General features: G+C 42.7%; 1 protein-coding gene across 2 annotated transcripts in view; it reads left to right on the forward strand.

The window, feature by feature from the left end:
* ZNRF2 (zinc and ring finger 2) overlaps positions 1-22016 on the forward strand; it is a 73914-nt gene that overhangs the window by 31373 nt on the left and 20525 nt on the right. For both annotated transcript variants that reach the window (XM_074988314.1, XM_074988315.1), the window contains exon 2: positions 5108-5203. In XM_074988314.1, coding sequence (XP_074844415.1) covers positions 5108-5203 — 96 coding nt within the window. The remainder of the gene's footprint in view (positions 1-5107; positions 5204-22016) is intronic.

The raw sequence follows: 22016 nt of genomic DNA on the forward strand, positions 1-22016 counted from the left end.
TGCACAAGTGTATTTAAAATGACTTTTTCATTAAGGTGACTATTGTTTTATTTAGTTTTGTTTAATTTATATTTCTAGTCTAACTATTCAGACTTGGATACTGTTCACAATGAACTCCTAACCTAACGTAAGTAGAGAAGTAAATTTTTTTTCTTTAGGATTTATTTGTTTCACATTTTTGAAGTACTTTTATGTCCAGTTAAATAACTTTTGTGGTCAGGCATATCTATTTCAGGCCAAGCTGACCATAAAGTCTTATTCTTCATGATTACTGTTAATCTTCTAATAAATGAGTGCTTTAGAATATTTGACCATTTATGAAAACATTTGTTTGGTCAGTTGAACAGTTATTCTTTGGATTAGTCAAATGCCTACCCTTAGCCTAGGCAGAATAAAAAATCATTGTGGAGGGGGCAGTTTTACTAATAGGTGTTGGAATGGACTCAGCAAATGAAAAGAAAATAATCGAGGTGGTGGCTAATAGCAGAACAGAGTCAGGGAATGAAAGATAGGATGTGAAGGCAAGTATGGAAAGGAATTCTGATATGGTTGGAGAACTGAGGTGGTAAGCAAAACTTGATCAAGTGGGAGAAGTTAGGGGCAAACTATGCGTCCTCTAATTTTTTTCCATATGAGTGGAATAAATTTTGTTATATGCACCAAGGAATGTGTGGATGTGCACCACCAATACAAACACATGTGCCCACCGTGGGTGGCTAAGGCCACTCTACTGATCAGCTAGGTGGCACCTGAACCTCTCCTGGGTGGCCGGGGTCAGCTTACAGGGAACCCTGGAGGTAAAGTGGTTGGTGAGATGACAACTTAAAACGCCTATTGCTAACAGTTGAGATGAGGAGAATTTGAAAACCATGCTGAAATCAAAGAAAATCTGGAAAAAGATCAGAGTTGTCCTGTGGAGCAGTGATTCTCAGCTAATGTTATATGTACCCCTGGGAGCATGCAGAGGTCTTCTGAGGATATTATCAACTTGTCTAGAACATTTTCCTGCCTTTTATAACAGGCTACATAAAAAGCACTAGAAAAGTCAGTACAAACTGAAGTTTCATATAGGCAATGATTTGTTTAGGCTGCTCTGTATAATGTATGCTGAAATGTAAGTACAACACTTGATCTTAGCCACATTCCAGTTGACTTATAATTGGAGCCCTGAAAATCCATGGGTAACTGCTTCGTATCCGTAGAACATTTCTTCATCTAGTGGTCTGGATGCACATGCAAATTTTGAACCTGGGAGGGAAAGGGTGTGGAATTGTGGCATAGATCTTTCACCTGCCCTGGGTGTGGGGGAGGCCTGATGTGCAGCCCACTGCACAAGGCAGGTAGAGCATCTGCCGCAGTTCTGCACAGCTGCCTGCCTGATTTTAATCATGACTGGGCTGCATCTTCTCTTCTCTCCTCTCCCTTCCTCCCCTCGCCCACTGGAGCTGGATCACTGAGAGCCGTGCTGGAAGCTGTGGGGAGTCTGGATCTTACCACCTGCTCTGGAATAGATTTTTGGGATTGGAGTGAAGCGCTACCCAATCTATGCCCCTCACTATCTGCAGAGCAGGAGAATGGGGCCAGGATGCTGAGAGTAAAACCTAGGGGTGCTGTACTCCCTCTTACACCATTGATTCCTGTGCCTCCTTGCGCTCTGGGCGGGAGGTCCAAACTGTCCTTGGGCAGTTCCAGAGGGGCCTTCCCCCCCCAAGTCTGCTATCCTTCTGTCCAAGTCAGCATGGAAACCTACACCACATACTGTAGAACCTTTGCACAGTGTGGGTGGTGGAGCAGGCCTGAGCATCCCCTGGCCTTGTCAGTGCCCCCACCCACCCACCTGATCCCCACCTGGCAAAGGGCGGGTGGAATGTTCGTGACTCCATGCAGGCCCCACACAACTGTGCCCAACCAGACTCTGAGAGAAGGATGCCTTGGAGTCTCAGCCAACCTCCAGTGTAGAGCCCTGCAAATCTGTGGTTATTTGCACCTGTGAATAATTTTTGCAGATCAGGTGCTTACAGTCATTTGTTTACCTGCACAGGGCTCAATTTATAATTATGTAAATAAAAAGAAGGCAGTTTTCCTGTAATAGTAAGCTTTGTGCTTTTGTAGTTTTACATCTGATTTGTAAGCAAGAAGTCTTTATGTGAGGTGAAACCTGGGGATATGTCAGAAAAATGAGACTCCTGTAAGGGGTACTGTAGTCTGGAAAACTTGAGCCACTATTATAGAAAACACTGTGTCAATTTAGGTAATGGCTGAAGAGGTGTGCTCAGTACAGTAAACTCATGATTTAATGGACCCTAATATAACGGTCACTGTCTGCCAACCACCACGCATCACCCTAAATAAATGCTGGAGACTCACAAAAGCTGCCGCTAGGGCTGGAGGAGCTGCTGGAACAGTTGGGACCGCTGGGATTGTAGGGGCCACCGCAGTGGCTGTGGCCACATTTGCCAGAGGAGCCAGGGGTGGGGCTGTGGTGGGGCTTAACAGCCCTCTTCCCCCAGCGCTGCATGTGGAGCATGTCAGCACCCGGCCACCGCTGCCTGCAATGGCACTGAGCCGCAGACAGGGTGTTGGAGGCTGCTGCCTGCTGGCGGGTTGGGGGTGACCATGCTCCTCCACCTTTGCATGGGTGGCTCAGAGCCAGGGGCTGGAGGAGCCACAGCACTGAGAGCTGCAGGGGGTTGAAGGAGCCGGGCCAGCATTCAGCTCCTTTCCTGGTAATTGGGAGGCGGAGGTGGCGGTGTGAGGGGAGGAATGGGGCAGATCAGGGGAAGGCAAGAAGCGGGGCAGAGAAGTAGAGTGAGTGATAGTCTGGGAAGGTCAGTTCCTCCTCATACTGTATGATCAGTTGGCTATACCAGACTTTCTGCATTAACAGACACCTCTCCCCCCATTGGCTCATTAAATTGAGGGTTCACTGTACATATTTATGAACTGCTTGGTAGAGAACACATGCTCCTGTGTGAAATCACAAGACTTAGGAGACTTCACGTGATCTCTCTCTTAAAACTGTTCAGTCTTTGGTGTTATGAATTCATCATACCCCTCAACAGTTATTTTCTTGTCTTCTGGTTTAAGCTCTGATTCCTTTTATCGTACACCAAAAGTTTTGTCTCTAAAGAGGAAATTAATTAATTAATTAGGAAGAAATCCACTGCACACTATCAGAAGTAAATAATAATCTTTGAAATTTGTTTCTATGTCTGTGTAATGTTTAACAAATCAAAGCTTGTAGGAATAGTTAACCCAAACTTTCAAGCTCAGGTCATTTGATATCCTGCATTGACTTCTTTGCATTCTGTGGGAAATAGGATATAGATATTGTGAAAAGCCTGGGAGGAGCCCTTCATACTAACAGTCACATTGAGTAGGACCAATTGTACATCTAGCTCAGCATCCTGTCTTCCAGTATTGGCCAATGCGAGATGCTTCAGAGGGAATAAACAGAATAGGGCAGGTTATCAAGGTATCCATTATCAAGGGAGTGGTAAATCGTACTTCCCTATTTATTTTCTGCATGCCATTCACAATTTTATAGAATTCTATTATATTTTTGCCCCCCCTCCGCCCCCACCAGTTCCGTTGTCTCTTTTCTAAGCTTAACGTTTCCATGTTCAGCTGGAGATGGGGAGCTCCATGTCTAACTGTACCAATTGCCATTCTCTATATTAGGTTTTTCATTCTCTTCCTATTCCTCTTATACTACTAGCTGAGCTTGATTGATTGCTGATGACTTGCTTTGAATGTTGTTCTAGGTTCACATATTTTTGCTGTATGTTGTCCTCTACTCATTAGCAAGCTGCTAGACCTTAAGGTAAACATTTCCCCTTTGGCATACAACAAGCAGTCCTGTAGTACCTTAAAGACTCACAAATTTATTAGGTAAAGAGTTTTCATGTGTAAGACCTACTTCCTCAGATTTTGGACACCAACAAAAGCTCATTACCCTAATAAATGTTAGTCTTTAAGGTGCTACAGGACTTCTTGTTTGTGAAGCTACAGATTAACATGGCTACCCCCGAGACTATTCTTGGAGACAGTTTATGCACTGGAGCAAAGCAAACCAATTCCATTGATCAAAAGCAAAGTCTGCCACTTGAAATTTCCTTATGATGTGGGTTCCAAGATTTGACCAGCTGTCCTTCATTAATTACAAGATCACTGTCATGTGTAAGCATAGATAGTGCAACATTAAGCAAAATGTTCTACACAGTTATGATATTGCAGCAGAGTCCAGACTGTCTAATTATCCCTGACCTCAAACCATCTTGGGTTCTGATCTCCCAAGGTAAGCAGGGTCATGCCTGGTTAGTATTTCAATGAGAGAAGTCAAATTAAAACTCTGCTTCAGGAGGCAATATTAGTGATTCAGTAGGTGAGCTGACACCTCTGAGTTAAACATTAAACCTGTGCTCCAGTGTGGTATTTGGGGATGCAGTAGTGTTTGAAGCTACAGTCTAGTGTTCCTATTTGCTTGTGGACACTGAAGGCTCCATAGCATTTTTTGTAAGAGTGAAGATGTTAACTTGGGGTACCTGTCCAAATTCAAAGTTTACTGGCTACATTCTGTCTGTGTTTTAATTCTTAGAGCCATTTCAGTTGGGTTAAGATGTTTACCACATACTGTCCTGAACTGTTTTTAGAGTTGCTCTGAGTTATTAAACATCTGCCATGTTCCATTCCAGAGGTATGTCTGTTGTAACTGAAGCAACATTACAGATTAAAAACTAAATACTTTTGGGGCCTGTTTTTCAAACAGAGTCTGAGTGTTTTCTCTGAAGACATAGTTTTGTGCCTACAGCATTTGCACTTGCAAAGTGTTGCCATGGAAGAGTGCACACACAAATTGTGAGAATGATATAAGAAGGTCAGTTTCACTGAGTGCAAAACTGCCTTCTGAAAATAGTAAACACCCACTTTCGCTGAGATTTTTTTAAGATTCAGGTGATTATATAGATGTAAGAGATTTTATTCATGATGAATCCTTAAAAGTTCACTGAAGTTTTTAATGTGTGTAAAATTTTGGATCCAGTACAAATGTATAGCTTTCTATCAGACTATTTCCTGTGATCAGTATCTATATGTTTATTTTTAATAGGATTCAAGTGCCCTGTGTGTTCAAAGTTTGTGTCTTCAGATGAAATGGATTTGCATCTTGTGATGTGTTTGACGAAGCCAAGGATAACCTATAACGGTAAGTAATATTTATTTTTCATTTTAACTGTTAACTGGGATAAACATTCTGTTAACTGTTGAGAACCTTTTTTGATCTCACGTGTACATGTTTTAGACATGTTTGCAGTGTAGTTGTAGCCCAGGATATTAGAAAGAAAAGATGACTGATATAGTACAGGCTGAACCTCTCCAAATCAGTATCCTCAGCACTTGACCAGCATTGAACAAGAGAATTTGCTGGACCATGAAAGTTCAATGTTATCTAGTGGCATTATGCTTCTGTTGCTTACTGGGCTCGTAGAAGACATTTGGGGTAAATTATAGCTAAATAACAGCACAGAACACTGAGAGCCAGGACTGGGGGCTGTAAACTTTGAGACTGTGGGGAAACTTGGCCACACCCATGATAAATGATCATCTGGCTAACTAAAACCATGTTGGATTATAAATGTTGCCATAGTAAAGAGTGCTGGATTAGAGATATTCAACCTGTATCTTGTATTGGACCAGTTTCTGTTGGTAAGAAAGAGGCTTTTGAGCCACACAACTTACTTTTTTCTGATTAGACAGTAATATTAATATTAGTGATAATTGTGTTGGCTGTATTTAAAAAAAATCCCCAAATAGCCAGAACTTTTATTAGTGGTAAGAACATTCCCAGATCTATTATATATACACCTGTTACAGCCGAAACAAAGTCCTCAGGATTCAAAACTTGCATTTACTGCAAAATTCCACTTAATGACGGGCATTCAGAGAGTCTTTTTTCCCTTCGGGGTCTGGGGGTGGTGAGTATATTTCTGACAGATGTTTAGTCTGACACATTTTCTTCTAGAAGGCATAGAGGGTGTGTTTTGTGTTTGTTTTTTGTTTTTACTATAATGATTGGAAAAAGGCCATTCAACACACTCTCACCGCAAGCTACTTTTTTGGTTTTGGGCTTTACATTTTCTGCCCAGTTTGGCAGAGCTGTCCTGTTGTTGTTCTTTAAATAAGCATCCAATCACCCACCTCCTGATCAAGATGTGTTGTCCATCTGGACTCCACAATCTGCCGTCCTTCCCCACTACCAGAAACCCTGTATCACCTGGATTTTATATTGGCAAAAGAACTGAGGGCTGTTTGGTCCTGCTTCTGCACTTTAGACTCCTTCCTAGAGGTTTGTGAGAACATCTGGGGGACCATAGCAGCATGAATGGACACTGCTAGCCAAAATAATCTCTTGCATGTGTGGGGCATGTATGCCTCAGAAATAGAATCCATGTGAACAACACAATTTGAAATGGTTCCTGTAAGTTAAGAACTGTAATACTGTAAACCCTCGATTTTTATGGACCCTGATTTAGTGGACTTCAGGAATAATAGATGTCCACCATCCCCCGTTGTTCCCAAAGTCTGATTAACTGTGACCTGTAAAATCCTAAATTCTCCTCCCTGCCCCCCCCGCCCCCCCCCCCCCAAAAATCGTATACTAGGAGACTTACTGGGGCCACAGCCTGGAGGAGCCTTCCCTGCTGGAGTTGCCACATGCTCCTCCCACCAGGGGGAGGGCGTGTTTGTGGGCAGATGGCACTTGCATATGCATCCTACCTCTGGTGGGAGGGGGGTGTGGTTGCTGCAGTGGTGGCAAAGTCCCTTCAGGCTACCGTGGTGGGGCTCATGTTGCTGAATGTGATGAGACTCTAGCTGCTGCAGCAGGGTCCAGTGGCTCCTCCAGCAGCAGTAGTTCCAGTGGAGGTGAGTCACAGGCTTATTTTTTTATGCGGGGGAGTACGCCCACGGGAGCCTGCGCAGGGTGGGCGGGCGGGCAGTAAACCCTTCGATTTAACAGACTTTCAGGTTTAATCGACATCCTCCCCCCCCCACTAGTCCATTAGATCAAGAGTTTTCTGTAGTGGTATTAGTAAACTTTCCGAAGTCTGACTACATATATCTTTTGGGGTTTTAATATGATTAAGTGGCTTGACACACGAGTCACTGCAGCTCCGTGACTCAATTCAGTTTTCTTTCCTATGTCTTGAACGTCACTTCCCTTGCTCTGTCTAGTCCTGCCATAATCCAAGGTAATACTTCATTAGTTGCTTGATAATTACAGAACAAGCAATTTGGTTGACAGCAACCCTCTATCCAATTGTCTTGGGAATTAATTTGTTTCATGCCTTCCCTGCCTTTTTAGGCCTCATGAGCTCAGAACTCTCACTCAGATCCCTTATGGTACATCGCACAGTGAAAACGTCTTTTCAGCACCAGGTAGATTGGATACTCAGTGTTCACCTGCTGACATGTAAATTCCTTAAGGTCATTGTTAATCTCTTCTGACATGTGGCTCCACCTACTCTAACTTGGGATCTTCACATAGGTCTCAGGGCTTGACTAGACTTCGCGTGAGTCCACAGCAACTTGCTGTCTTACACCTGCCCTCAAAGATGCTGTTTCTAATTGCTGCCACCACAACTAGGCAAGCAGGAAGAAAGAGTGGTCCTGATAGCAGGCCCATCATTCACAGCCTTTTTAAAAGACAATAACTCTAAGATCATTTCTCAAGTTTCTCCTTATTTCCTCTGCATTTTCTGTACGAACCAGTAGGTCCAGCTTGCCATTTATTTTCCCAAAATCACTGTGCAACAGGGAGACAATTCTGCACATGCTACATATTAGAAGAATGCTAGCTTTCTGTTTCAAGAGGACTAAGTACTTCAGGAAATCCTCTAAACTCCTCCTTTCGTCCACAAAAAGATCCAAAAGTGCTGTGATACTGGTTCAAAGACTATCCAAATGGGTCTCTGGTTGCATTAAACACTGTTACTAAGGGCACTAGCTGCTCCTTTCAAAAGTCCATACGCACTCCACCAGGTCAATTTCTACTTACATCACGTTTCTTGAAGATATTCCTCTCTCAGTAATCTGTTCAGCAGCAACTTGGGCCTCTGCCCAGACTCTTGCAGAACATTGTGATCACTGAAGGTTGGCCCCTGACATCATCTTTGATTCCATATTACTCGAGTAATAACAGACTTCATGCCAAAGTCACAGCCTCCAGTAATGGGTACTGCTTGGGAGTCACCTACAGTGGTGCACTTGTAGAGGCACTACTTGAAGAAGAGGAAGTCACTCACCTTGTGCACTAATGGTGGTTCTTCAAAATGTGTGTCCCTATGGATGCTCCACAACCCACCCTCCTGCCCTCTATTTGGAATTCTGTGTAGGGATCTGTGGTGAAGAAGGAAGTGAGGGGGTTTTACCTGCACAGTGATAGCCTTAAGGCAGACCAGGAGGGAGGGAGAAGTGTGCTTGTGTGCACAAGCTTAATGGACTCTATTACGAAAAATCTCCAATTAGATGTACGGGGTGCACGTATACCTATGGTGGAGCATGCATAGGGGCACACATTTTGAAGAACCATTTTTATAGCACAGGGTGAGCTGCTTCCTTTTTACTGTAACTTCTAAGCATTGGACTGGCTTGATTTAATTATTCTTTGAACTTTTTTCATTTTGAAAAATTCACTTCATTTAATTAGATGGACATGAGAAGTTTGCCATTTTTAACTTTGATAAAGAGAGGCTTGTGTGTGTGTGTGTGGTATTTTTAAACTAAGTAGTAGAATTTTGCTTTCTGGCCTTTGCATTGCCATGTATAATTTTTCTAGGCTACAGCTTAATCTCTCCACCAAATTGCCTCTGAAAAGGTGTTTTGTATGTTTTCCTCTGCTCCCCCTTCTTACTCATTGCTGCTTTAGCAAAATCCATCCAAACGCAATAGAGTGCTTGTCAGCCAATGATTATTTTAGAAACCCACTTTAGAAACAGCAAGAAAAATATCCTTTCTTGCTTCTCCTTTCTCTGAATTCTGCCTCTCAGAAAAACAAAGGCATCTTATACCTGGGAGTATGAGCAGTATAAAAACTGAACAGCTATTGAAGAAGTGAACTCCTTTATGTTGTCCGTTCATTTTGTTCTTATTATTTGTTCCTTCTGATATTGTAAATGTGTCAAGATTGCTTATTTCAAGTAGCATATGTCTAGTAGCATTTTTATGCTACTGTGATTTAGTATTTGCCTTTTATTATTGAAGAGCAGTAGGTCTATGTCCACTCTCCTCCAGTGAATTTCATAAATCAGTCGAACTGTTAATCTGGATTTCTTTTTTAACTAATTTCTGTCTTTGGACCTGGCACTTTTCACCATTATAACTTCAGCAAGATCAGCGTGCAACACAGTTTGGTGGTGGTTTGTTTCATATGTTCTTCTGAAGAGTGAACATGGTTTTGCAAGTGTGCCCTAATGTTGTGATGACGGTTGTTGCTGAACTTCATATAAATTGGAAAGAAAGGCCAACAAGATACAGTAAACCCTCAATGTGTGATTTCAACTGACATTAATGCGAGTTAAGCGCAACTCAGAATCATGCTGCCCCCTGTGGCCCTGGATCAAAGCCCCCACGGCCAAGCTCTCCACCTGCACACAGCTCTGGTTTGAACCCCCTGCAGCCTGGTTCACCACCCCAAATGTGGCTCTGGTTCAACACCTCCCCCCCCAGCCCCGGTTCAAAACCCCCACTTGCAGCTCTGGCTTATCTCCACCCCCCTGCTCCCCTGTAGCCCTAACCTACTCCAGGATCAACCCCCTGCCTCCCTCCCATGGCCCCAACCCACTGCCAGGCTTAACCCCCCCGCCAGCCTTCCCGCCTCCACCCCCTCCAGCTGCAGCACTTACCTTTCAAAAGGAGCTCCAGGTGCTCCTGCTGCTTCCCTAGCTGCAGAACATGTGTTTGGCCAGGGGGAAAAGGCTGCCCCCCCCAAATTATGTGAAATTTGAGTTTTGCGAGGGTGCATGGGAACACAACCCTCGTGTAACTTGAGGAACTACTGTATATCAACATTTCAGAGGAGCTTGTTGCTTTAGTCTGTCTGGGATGTAAAAAGAACCCTTTTCCCTCTAGAATTTATCTGTTCCATGTGTCTCCTAGATTAGTTGTTTTTCTTCAGAGAACAACTTGATCAATACTGCTGAAAAGGATCTGAGAGCTGTGATGGATCACAGCCTCAACTTGAGTCAGGAATACACACTTGCAAAAGAAAAGAGCAAATGCAGTTTTAGGTTGTAACTAACAGAGGCATGTCATGGGAGGTGATGATACCACTCTGTGGCATTGATTGGGCCTCAGCTGGAATATGGTGTGTTGTTTTGGTTGCTGGTGTGTAAAAAGGATATAGGGAAACTGGAAAGAATCCAGAAGCTAGTGACAAGGGTGATCAAAGGGATGAATCCAAGCCATATGAACAAAGTTTGAAGGAACTGTGTGTGTTTAGTTTGGAAAAGGGGAGAGTAAGGGTCATAATAATACTTTTCAGATACTTGAAAGGATGCCACAAAACAGATGGAAGGAAGGTTGTTCTCTTCTGCACAGAGGGTAGGACAAGAGACGGTGAGTTCAAACTACAGTATAGCAGATGGAGATTAAATCTCAGGAAAAACTTGTTAACTGTAAAAACGGTAGGACAATGGAACGGACTGCCTTAGGAGGCTGCGGAAGCTCCTTCACTAGAGGTTTTTAAAAGGAGACTAGATTGCCATCTGTCTTGAATGGCTTAGACGCCACAAATCCTGCATCTTGGCTGGATGTTATACAAGAAGATGACCCTTGTGGTCTCTTCTAACCATACAATTCTAGAAATCGAAGTATATGGCCATTTTCAATTAAGGCTATTGGATGAAAATGTGCACTGTAATCTGTTACAAATATAGCCGGAATCTTGGTTTCAGAAAGGGAAGCCTTCACTCCACTGTGGGCAAAGCCATTTACAGCAATTTGCTTACATGATGTAACCTACGTCTGCGAAGTTGTTTCTTTGGAGGTCTGTCTACTTTCTGCTAGATGCAGTCAGCTATTGCATTTCAGCTGGGGCATGTGCAGGAATTTAAATTTGACCACTTTTTGAAGTGACGTTCTGTGCTGCCACAGCCTGAGCACTAGAGGAAGTGTCAGCTCCCACCAGTTAAGCAGGAGCACCTCCTCATTGCTTCCCTCTTATCCCAGTTCTGATGTGTTAAGCTCAGATTTTTTCAGAAACAGCCACTGAAAGTTACATTTTGAAGGCCTTTAAGTGTCATGACTTTCAAAAGCGTTTAGCCTCCAACGCCCTCCATTTGCTGTCTGGCAGGTTTCACAAAAGTGGGAAGACAAACCAAAATAGTCCTTGAGACTTATCTCTAACCTCAAATGGAGATGCAACTTGTTACCAGTTCATTTGTCCCTCTTCCCTATGCATATGCAGAGGACTTGTATTACTCTGAAAAGATCATGAAACCTAGAAGGCTTCCTCTAGGGTTGAGATGGCAGATTCCAACTCCAGAGCATAAGTATTGCTTTAGATTTGGCTTAGTTACCATTTTCCCTTCTGTTACATCAATGGCTACCCAGGAAGGTGTGTGTTTTTGTTTCTTTTTAAGCCTTGCATGGCCCCAAATGAGTGGGTGTGCTACATATGGTGGTGGAGATTTTTAGTACATTCTGACATTGTGCTGACTGACTTAAATGTGCCATAAATTTGGCATTCACATGGTGTATACACTTTACCTTTTTTCTAACATGCAACAAATACACCAAAATAATAAAAATGAGAGGTTTTTGTATCTTATTCCACCTACTATATGAAAACAATTTACACAAGGATCAAACTTTGAACTCTGCTTTTACTGATTATCGTTATCAAATATCCATACATAAAGCAAAACCCTAATAGTTTGAATGGACCTTTCTTGTTTCCTAGACATGAGTGCTTTCCAGCAATAATTAGCAATTAATTGGGAGAGACGTGTCAAGTTGAAAAGGAGAAACTTCAAAAGTGTTAGTGTAGTTTAGTTAATACAAATTTGTGTTTTGCTTCAAACACAAAATCCTGATGATCATTTCTCACTTTCCAAGTTAATAGAATAATTAGTGACATGCAGTTTAGCCAGTCTTCTTGAGGTTAATTTTTGCAAGTGGTGGTATGTTTTTAATTGACTTGACTTTTAATGTTTGTGAAGTGCTTTGAACATGAAAATTACTATATAAATGCTAATTAATTTAAGTTTGCTGTAGAGACTTTTACTATATTGCTTAAACCTGCTTGTTCAGAAAAGCAGTGACATACTTGAAGATACTGGTGCTTAACTGTAAACTAGGTAAATTAACATCTGTGCAAATGCTCTCCTGTTTGAAAACACTAAAACACATTTTTACTAATTTGATGCAGCTTAGATATTTCTATTGATTTAGGTGGTAATTAATAATTTTTGGTGGCTGTCCTGGAATTATCTCTAGTAAGATCCAGAATTAAAATAAAAGTAAACAAAACAAACATCTTCACAGAAATTGTGGGGCCTGAAAGGAAATCATTGTAAATTTGTTGCGGCTTGTAAAACAAACCTCACCCCTCTTCTCTCTCCACCCCAGAAAGACTTTCTCCTCCGATTCTGTTATAATGTTACTTTAAGAATAACATGTGAATGGGAATTAAATAATACAAATGTTCTCTAATCTTGTAGGCTCTTTCAGCAAAGCAGGATGAATTGATTTGAATCAAGGTGATTAAATCACTTTTCCCACTGATATGACTTCACATTTCTTAAACAGTGGTGCAAATCTGATCACTAAAACATACTAGTTGATTACACAATGTATGCCCACTTAGATGTAAAAAGCTGTATTGTTGTTTTTTAGGTGATTTTTATTAATTTAGGAAAGAGTACGTATTACCTTTGTCAACCTGCAGATGCTGCAGCAGTACAGTAGAATGCTAAAAACTAAATCTCACACACACACACACACACACACACACACACACACACACACACACACACACACACACACACACACACACACACACACACAAGCACTCATTTATCACTCTAATTTTTTTTTTCCTCCTGGGTGTCACATAATTGTGATGTATTTGGACAAATACTTCTGTCTGCTCCCCAGGAGGGCTTGCAGGAGGTTGCTGTGGGCAGCTCCAGTGGCGTGGTAAGAGAGGTGGGGTGCAGCTGGGCTGCCATTTGCTGTGGGTAAGGGGAGGAGCTGGGAGCAGCTGCTGCCACCTGGCCATGGCAGGGAAAGAAGGTGCCACTCAAAGCTGAGTGCCCTGGGGCTGGGGCAACAGGATGTGGCTCCTGTAGGTAGTGGCAACTGGAGCTTGGCTGTGAGCACATCCTTCCATCTCATCTGCTAGGGAGGGAAGGCACCACTCAGTTACGCTCTGGCTGGCACTACTGACAGGGCAGCCACTTCTTGCTGCCCAGCTGTGGGGTGGGAGGGAGTCAGTAGCGGCAGCTGGACCCCTAAGAAGGCTGTGGCTGACTGAGTGATTCTCAAGCCCCCAGGGCGGAGATGGTGGTTGGTAAATGTAGTGAGCAGGGATCACAGCCCACTATTATTTTATTAAACTAAATCTTAAATGTTACATGTGTGTTTGACATTTACAGTTGCAGCAGTCACCTGAGTTGTCATCTGACAACTGTCCTAAGTTCTTCTTAAATTTTCAGATTGTATTACCTCCGAGTCCTCAGAACACGAAATGTGCAGTGTCCTTAAAACTTCTACAACTAGTTCTCATCTTCCCCCCTGCTACTGTCATTCAGATTCATAGACAGAAACAGAAATAGGAGTTTTCCTGCTTTTTCAACTTGCAGTCAGTTTCTTAGATTTGCGTGAATAATAGCAAACAATGAAAAGCTCCCTCTGCAGGCACAGTGAGAATATACTGCTGTGACGATTTAGCTCAGCAATTTAAGGAATGCAGTAGCCAGGTGCCTGGCTAAAGATTTCCATCAGTTTGGGCAAATGGCTTTGTTCACATCATCATCAGTCCACATGTACTGATAAAACGGGTTTCCACCAGTCCTAAAATCTGAGAAACGGACACCCCAGAAGTTTCAAGAGGCAGGAAAGAGTTGGTCATTAGGCAGTACAGAACAAAGCCATTAATTGATTTATGAGATTGTAACAGTAGGTTTAGCCAGTTTGTGATGAGATTTAATTGTAACTTGTTTTTAAGCGAGAGAGAAATTTAGTATTCATTTAAAAAAAATCAAACTGATTTTAAATCCATTTTTAATTAAAAATTTATTTTTTATCTACCGTGATTTCAGGTAAGGAAACTTTTCTTTGTGGGTTATCACTAATAGCATGCTTCCATGCTTACTTAAAATATTGACCCATACCTAAGTGCTGAAGACAGATTTTAAGCAGAGTGAGGAAGATGCGAAAACGTAAGAGAAGAGGAAAAGGGTAGATACATGAGGTATGTCAGGAAGTATAACTGACAGAACATTTATTGGATAAACTTTTCTAGTTTTCGTGAGGAAAATTGATGGGTTTCCGTTGAGCTCTCCCCAGAGAAACAGTGCTTCCAACTGAGGTAGTAAAACACCAGTCTTAATTAGAAAATCACATTTCTACATGCTTCTTTACTGAGCTATTTCTGTCTTCCATTGGTGTCTTCATTCTTCTCTCTAACCTGTTATAGCTTCCTTATGAGTCTCTCTTGCTGTTCCTCCTTCCTGTCGGTCTAAATTAGATTAAAGCAAAATGTATCAGTGTCACACTAGTGCACTTGATGACAGATGGAAAGAAATTTTTCAAGGTAGTAAAGCTTTTGCTTGTGTAGTTTTAAAGGGAGCATGTCAAAGCATGTAACATATCAATTTAGTTTCGAACATTTTCTTACTCAAGATAACTTTGATATTCACTTGTTTAGTTACAAAAATAAGTGAAATTTGGGACATGTCAACAGTGATATATGTAAACAATATGTCTTACCTGTGGCTTTTGGATTTATATTTAAAATCAATTGTTTTTTTTCTTAAATCATAAGATTGTATGTGGCTGCTGTTTTTATATTCAGCAATGTCAAAAAATTAAGGTGAAATTTTAAAATAGTATTTGATGAAAAGCCAGCGCTATAAAGGTCACTTCTCTGATTAGTTCTCTGATTAGCGGTGATTGAGCCTAACAGACCATACAATGCACATGGCTCAATATTCCAATACTGCAAAGCATCATTCAGAATTACTTAGAGCACAGCAGTGCAACTGATCTTAATTAAGAGAAGAAACCAGAGTGGAGGGGACAAATTACACACAAATACATCCTCACTTTTCTTATTATTCTGTACTTGTATAGTTCCTTCCTGGGGGGTGGCAGTGAGGGGAGTGGGGCGGGGAGATAGGTTAGAATGAACTTTTGATTATACTGAGGCTTATACGCGAGGGGCTTGTCAGCCCAGAATCCTGAGCTGAAACTGTGAAATTAATGAACGTGTTGTATGAATTAAAAGTAAGCATCTTGATCAGTTTAATTACTCATTTTCTTTAGCATACACACTCAGTACTGGGCTAGCAAGGAGAAAGTTGGGGCTGGCATAAATGACTGTAAGCAACATTAAATCACTAAATAAGGTATTGGTTTTGGTGGTTTTATCCAAATGGTTGCAAGCTTCAAAAATCATTGTGACAAATGATGGACTGACTGCCTGGTGACTGTAAAAATTTTCTGTCAGTTGTTTCTGTAAGTTTTTGAGAAGGTATGTATTGCTGCGGATTTTGATCAGCCTAAAAAGCCTCTCTTGATTGACCTGCCACTGTGATGTAAACTGTCATTCAGGGTAGACTTTATTAAGTGAGTTAAGCAGATTGGACACAAATATCATTGTTTAATAATTCACCATCAACCACCACCCCCCGCCACTGATTTTGTGTTTTTGAAGCTGAACAAAAGACAGTCGCTTTTTTGTCCATCTCAAAAGAAATTATACTGGACATGAGCGTTCCCTCTAATCTCTTCCATTCACGAGAACAATACATTTGTATGTACACGGAGGTACGTGCAAATGTGCACCATGAGTAGAAACAAAAAAAACTAGCTGTGGGCGCTCTGCTAATCAGCTGGATGGCGTTTGAATCTCTCCTGAATGGCTGCACAAATGCACAATTTACAGAGGACACTGCTGGACACTCAACATGTCACATTGGAATATGTCCTTTAAAATAAAAATGGATCATTTTATGTAATTGAAATTCAGTGGGGGTTTCGTTAATCTATAGTACTTAGAAGTTGTGTGCATCTGTTTCATCAGAAGGGATAGATGTGAAGCAGAATTTAGAAAGGCATGATCCCAGTAAGTCTCCAGATTAAGAGAATTGTTCTCAGTGAGCAATCAAAAATACTGTCTGAATTGTTGAGGTGAAAGTCTTTGTTTTCTTACCAAGACACAGCACAGAGAGAGAACCTGTAAACTAATAAAATCTCATACATACTCCTGAAAGTTTAAGAGGAAGATTCGTTCATGTTGAGTAACTCATATGCTCTTTCTAAGCGTACTCTGGTATGTTTTATCTTTTAATCTTGTTTTGGCAGTGACTATAAAAGGAGAAGTGCTAAAGGTAAGTATTGTCATCTTCGTAGTATCTAAAGGCCCTTCAGAATTGTGGCTATCACCATGAGGTAGTCCAGAATTTTTTTGTTTGCGTTCTGCAAAAAGTTATTCAAAGCAGGTTAGAGAAAACATTTTGTATTCTGTTGCATTCCTTTTTATAAATATACATCAGTTGCATTGCTGTTATATGATGAAAGTGCTGAGTAGTAAGCCCCAGAAACCTGAAATGCTGTGCACAAGCCCCATAGCAAGTGCAGTCTTATTACACTCTGCATCAGGTGATCAAACTGGATAGGAACTACCTACTGTACAAATCCTGTACTTTTAATCAGTGTTTAGCTTGAGAGGTCATTCAGAGGATGTCATAAATTGTTCCTGCAATTGCCACAGTCTTATGACTGCTGGGAATTTTGCTACAGGGCAAACATTGTTCCTTGTCTTTCAGGTTATTTCTGCAGCATTTACACTTGATACCTGTAAAACGTGAGGTTTTTAACATTTTGGTATACGGAAACTGACCTATTTTGTGATGTCAGTCTGTGGAGAATATATCCATCAAAATATCTTTCTTTTCACCAAGTTTCCCAGTTCTAGGAAGAGTTCATGGGGTCTGGATTTTGAACTATAAAAGTATTTTAAAACTGGATTTAAAATAAATTTTAGGCTTTTGTTTTTACTCTGGTGGAACAATAAATCTAGGTTAGTGGTCTGTCATGTGACATCACAGTTATGCTGGCACGATAGTATCTTTAGCGTAGTTTGTGCTCATTTACAATTTTCTTCTACATCCGTACAAAATAACCAGGTGTGATCTCCATTGTTAAAGAATTTCTTTAAATTGTAGAGTCAGAGGTCATTTTTGAAACCAGGGTGTCTGACTTCATGGCACTGCTGCCCCTTCTGCCAATAAAAATTGATTCATGACCCCAGGATGAGAAACTGAAGCTGCCTCTGACCCGGTGCCTGCTGCTGATAGCGGGGTGGGGTGGGGAGTGGGATTGGACAAAGCTTGAGGGCTGTAACCTGAGCCCCACCACCACCCAATCTTGAAGTCAAAACCCGAGCCCTGCCACGTAAAGCTGAAGCCCGCAGATGGCCCCAGCTTCAGCCCCAGACACCCGCAAGTCTAACACCAGACTTCAGGACCCTATTAAAATGGGTTTGGGATCCTGACCCACAGCTTCAGACCTGCTGGTCTATACAAATGTCAGATTTTTTTTTTTTTCTTTGCAGATAAAAGGGTCACTTAAAAACCTGCTGCTCTTTGAATTATTTGCATGGCTTGTTCTTTGAGTGCCTGCTCATGTTGATTCCATTTGAGGTGCATGTGTACCCGTGTGCACAGTTACTGCCTCAGCAGTATCCAAGTGGCTGGCTGTGGCAGCCCCGGGAGACAGTATATAAGGTGCTGATGGCCCTACGCCATCTCACTTCCTTCTTACTACTTCTGGTGCTTAGAGAACGGAGTTGGTGGCTGGCGGGGGGGGAAGGTTGCATGGCCAAGAATTTTGTAGGCCCTGCCTGTCGGTGATCCACACAACAGTTGTCTAAAGCGTCTGGGAGAAAGCCACAGGAAGCACACATATCATGTTTGTAAAATCTTTCGCCTCTGTACCCAGAAGGAGCAGGATAACTGCTTGATGCCTCTTCTAGTGGAAGTGAGTTTGTGTCTTGTGTAGTAATTGTCTAAGGTTGACCCTCTGCATAGTGGATCAGCCTCAGTGCAAAGTGGACCTCCGGCTCCAGACTTGGCCCAGCCCCACTGCCTTTCTGGTGTGCCCAAGAAGTGGCAGAAGGGGAGCCCTTTGGTGCCAAAAGATTGTGAGGGCCTGTGGGCAAAGACCTATGTTAGACCATGTATCCATCTCAAGGCTTCAAGGGAATACTGCAGTGGTTGGACTCGCAAGTACATCCAGGTATCCACCCAGACCCTGGGCAGTGGCAAGGGTTCCTGAGCTACACTGTCCAGAGCAGTTAGGCACCACACTAAGGAACTGAGATGGCTTTGTCTTCAGTACCAAAGACCAGACCCACCAGGGTGTAGCAGCGAAGATTGGCAGAGCACTCTTGGTCATTAGATGGCAGGCGTGTATCTCCTTTGCCACAGTCTTCATCCCTGGCATCACATTCCAGCTTATCTGCCCAAAGGCTTAGGTCTCCCAGTAGACGTGGGGCTTGTGAGTTGAGGTGCTGTTCTCTATGGTGTCAGTCACCCTGTTTCAGGCTGGCTCCTCGACGTTGGTTGTTATCCTGAAGAGTCATTCAGGATAGTGGCATGGGTCTTTTTTGCCTTAGAACCAGTGGTGGTAGGATCCCATCTCAGTGCTGGAAGGAGTTCCCTTCGTGGCCCTGGCCACGTGTCTGACTCGGGTCTCTGATGCCTTGGAAATGGGATGGTGAGCAAATGTGGGGGCCCTCAGCACTTAAGGTTGTTGGTCCAGTTGTGATCTCACCCTGTGTGTTGTGGTTGGAATGGTCTGCCAAGCCTTTCTACCTCAGATTCAAGAGTCAGTGGTTCAGGTCATGATGGACAATGCAGCCACTGTCTCCTTTATCAACAGACAGAGTGGAGGCTGTCCTCTGCTAGGAGGTCCTTTGGCTCTGGGACTCTTGTGTGCAGCAAAACATACATTTTGTAGCTGCTCACCTTCTGAGGACCAAGAACGCATTGGCAGATTGCCTCAGCAAGATGTTCTTGTCTTGCCAAAAGTAGTCTCTCCATCCAAAGATGGTCAGTTTCCTGTTCTGCATATGGGGAACTCCCCAGTGGACCTGTTGTGCATCCAGGCAGAACAGGAAGTTCCATGTCTTCTGCTTAATTGGGAGCTTGGACAGAGAATCTCTGGACACTTTTCGTCTCATGTGGTTGGATACCCTGATGTACATCATCCCCCATTCTGGCATTGTGACCTAGGGTCCTCACAAATAACCAAAGACAGGGTGAGGATTCAGGATGGTTCAACACTCTGCTGGACTTATTGGTGGCAACCCCATTCAAGCTACCTCTCAGTTTATACGTGTCTCAGGAGTATAGCAGTCTGTACCCCAACCTGTCAGTGTTGCATCTGATGGCCTGGCTGCTTCATGGATGACTTCACAGGAGCAACAGTATTCAGCTGAGATGCAGCATGTCCTCCTGGGGTTTAGGAAGCCCTCCACCGAGGCAACTTACCTAGCAAAGTGAAAACTGTTTAGATTGTGGTTAAAGTTGTCTGTCCCGAGCAGGCTCCTCTGCAACTTAGTCTCTGCCGACTCCTGCCTCTCAAGCCCCAGGGTTTGTTCCTTTCTCAGTCTATTCCCCTTCAGTGGCCAACTCAGCCGTCCATCTGCTGCTTGAGGACAGGTTGATTTGTTTTTTCCTCATGATATCACAGTCAGCTTCCTGAAAGGCCTAAAGCAGGCATGAGCAACCCTGGCATGGTTGCCAAGAGTAGCACATTAAGCAGGAGCTCAGCCCTGCTCCTCCTCCTGCATGCAGCTGGGAGCTTGATCAAAGCCATGCCACCTGTGGATTAGCAAAAGACCAGCTAATGCTACCAGCCACCACCTAAATGGTAAAGCTCTGCACCTTTATTTATTAGTGAAACTGTTGTAAGTAGGACTATTAGTGACTTTAAAAAGTATCACCGGTGCTCAGGCCATACATAGAGATCAAAAGGTCAAATTTCAGTGCTTTGCCTCAAAATGGTTACTGACCCCTGACCTACAGCATGTCTGCCCACAAGTCAGGGATCTCATCCCACTGTAGGGCTTGACCGTGCTGCTGTCACATCTCATGAGTTCTCCCCCAAGCCTAAAGCTTTGTGCTCTCTCCTTCTCCTTTCCTGGAAGATTGAGTTCCATGTCACAGTGACAGCAGGACAGTGTCCAGCTCAGACCACATCCAGTGTTTATCTCAAGATCATTTCTTGGGTTCTTTCAAATCAGGACATTTACTTACCAGTTTTCTTCCTGAAAGTGCATAAATCAGGACATGCCTTGGACGTCAATAGGGCTCTGGACTTCTACATTGACTCACAGAACAACCTGGTTCTGTCAACACAATTATTTGTCTCAGTGGATGATAGGATGAAAGGTTACCTTGTTGCCACTCCAAGAGCATCTGCTTTGGTCACAGCCTGCATTCATTCCTGCTATGACCAAATGAAGGTCATATGCCAGCAATTCACTGTCCTTTCTAGCAAGGTGCAAGGTGCCTCTGGAGTTCTTGCAGCCCACATACCGTTTCAGGACATCTGCAGAGTGGCTATATGGTCGTCGGTCCATAACTTTGTCACACTATATGCTGATTCAGCAGACCCGGGATGATGCTGGCTTTGACAGGGCAGCACTGCAAGCTGTGAACTCTGACCTCACCTCCATGGGTACTGCTTGTGAATCGCCTCAAATCAACTTGAGCCAAGCACTCAAAGGAGGGGAAAAAAAATTACCTACTTTTTTTGTAACTGTTCTTCAAGATGTGGTGTTCATATCCATTCCATTTCCTGTCCTCCAACCTTGCTGTCAGATTCACCAGCAAGAAGGAACGGCAATGGCACAGGGCCAGCTGCACGCGTATTGTACTGCTGCATGTGAGTGCCACGGTCAGCCCAATGGATACCGCTAAGGCAGGAATCTCCGGCAACTGTGCACTGTTATGTGCACACATCTAAAATTGAATCAACATGAGCATTGCCTTTTGAAGAATGGTAGCTATGGAAAGTAGGTAATAGTTTTTTCTTTTGCTATTGAGTCTTCAGTTCAAAAGTCTGTATTACTATTGTTTTTCCCAGGGAATTTTGGTGGTAAAGTAATGTATTTTTAAACTGTGCCCCAAAATAAATTAAGAGCATATGTAGTAATAAGAGTGACACCCTCGGGCTTTACATAGCTTTCTACTTGCTTCTTATATATTTGCAATTGCAGCCAGTGATCCTGTAATGGTATTAGATTAATCATGATTTTAAAACTGTAACTGTCACTATATGATGATGTACTGCCAGTAATGGAATTCCTTCTCTTTTGGAGGTTTGTGTAGTTGTCAGCTTCACTTAACTATATTTTTTTCTGCTGAGAAATTGAACGGACAATATTAGCACAAAACTTAAATATGAAATATTACACTTCTGCATTCGTAGTAGTGTACTGGGAAACCTGACAGTTGAATGATGTTAACATGATGGAAACCCCTTAAAACTTACTAGTTAAGGTTGTGGGACTGTTTCCATTCAAAGACACATTTTAACTCTGTACTTCTCTGATACCTCTAAGGCTGCATCTACACGTCAAGATAAATTTAAACTTAATTCAGTTAGCTCGATTTTTGGGTACACTGATCTCGAGATTACAAAATCCCAGTTACATGGCAGGTGTTAGCATCAAGCTTGAATTCGGAAGTTCAATTAAAGGCAAGTGCAGAATCACCATGTCTTAA

Source organism: Carettochelys insculpta, chromosome 2, assembly GCF_033958435.1.
Source record: "Carettochelys insculpta isolate YL-2023 chromosome 2, ASM3395843v1, whole genome shotgun sequence".
Classification (NCBI taxonomy): domain Eukaryota; kingdom Metazoa; phylum Chordata; order Testudines; family Carettochelyidae; genus Carettochelys; species Carettochelys insculpta.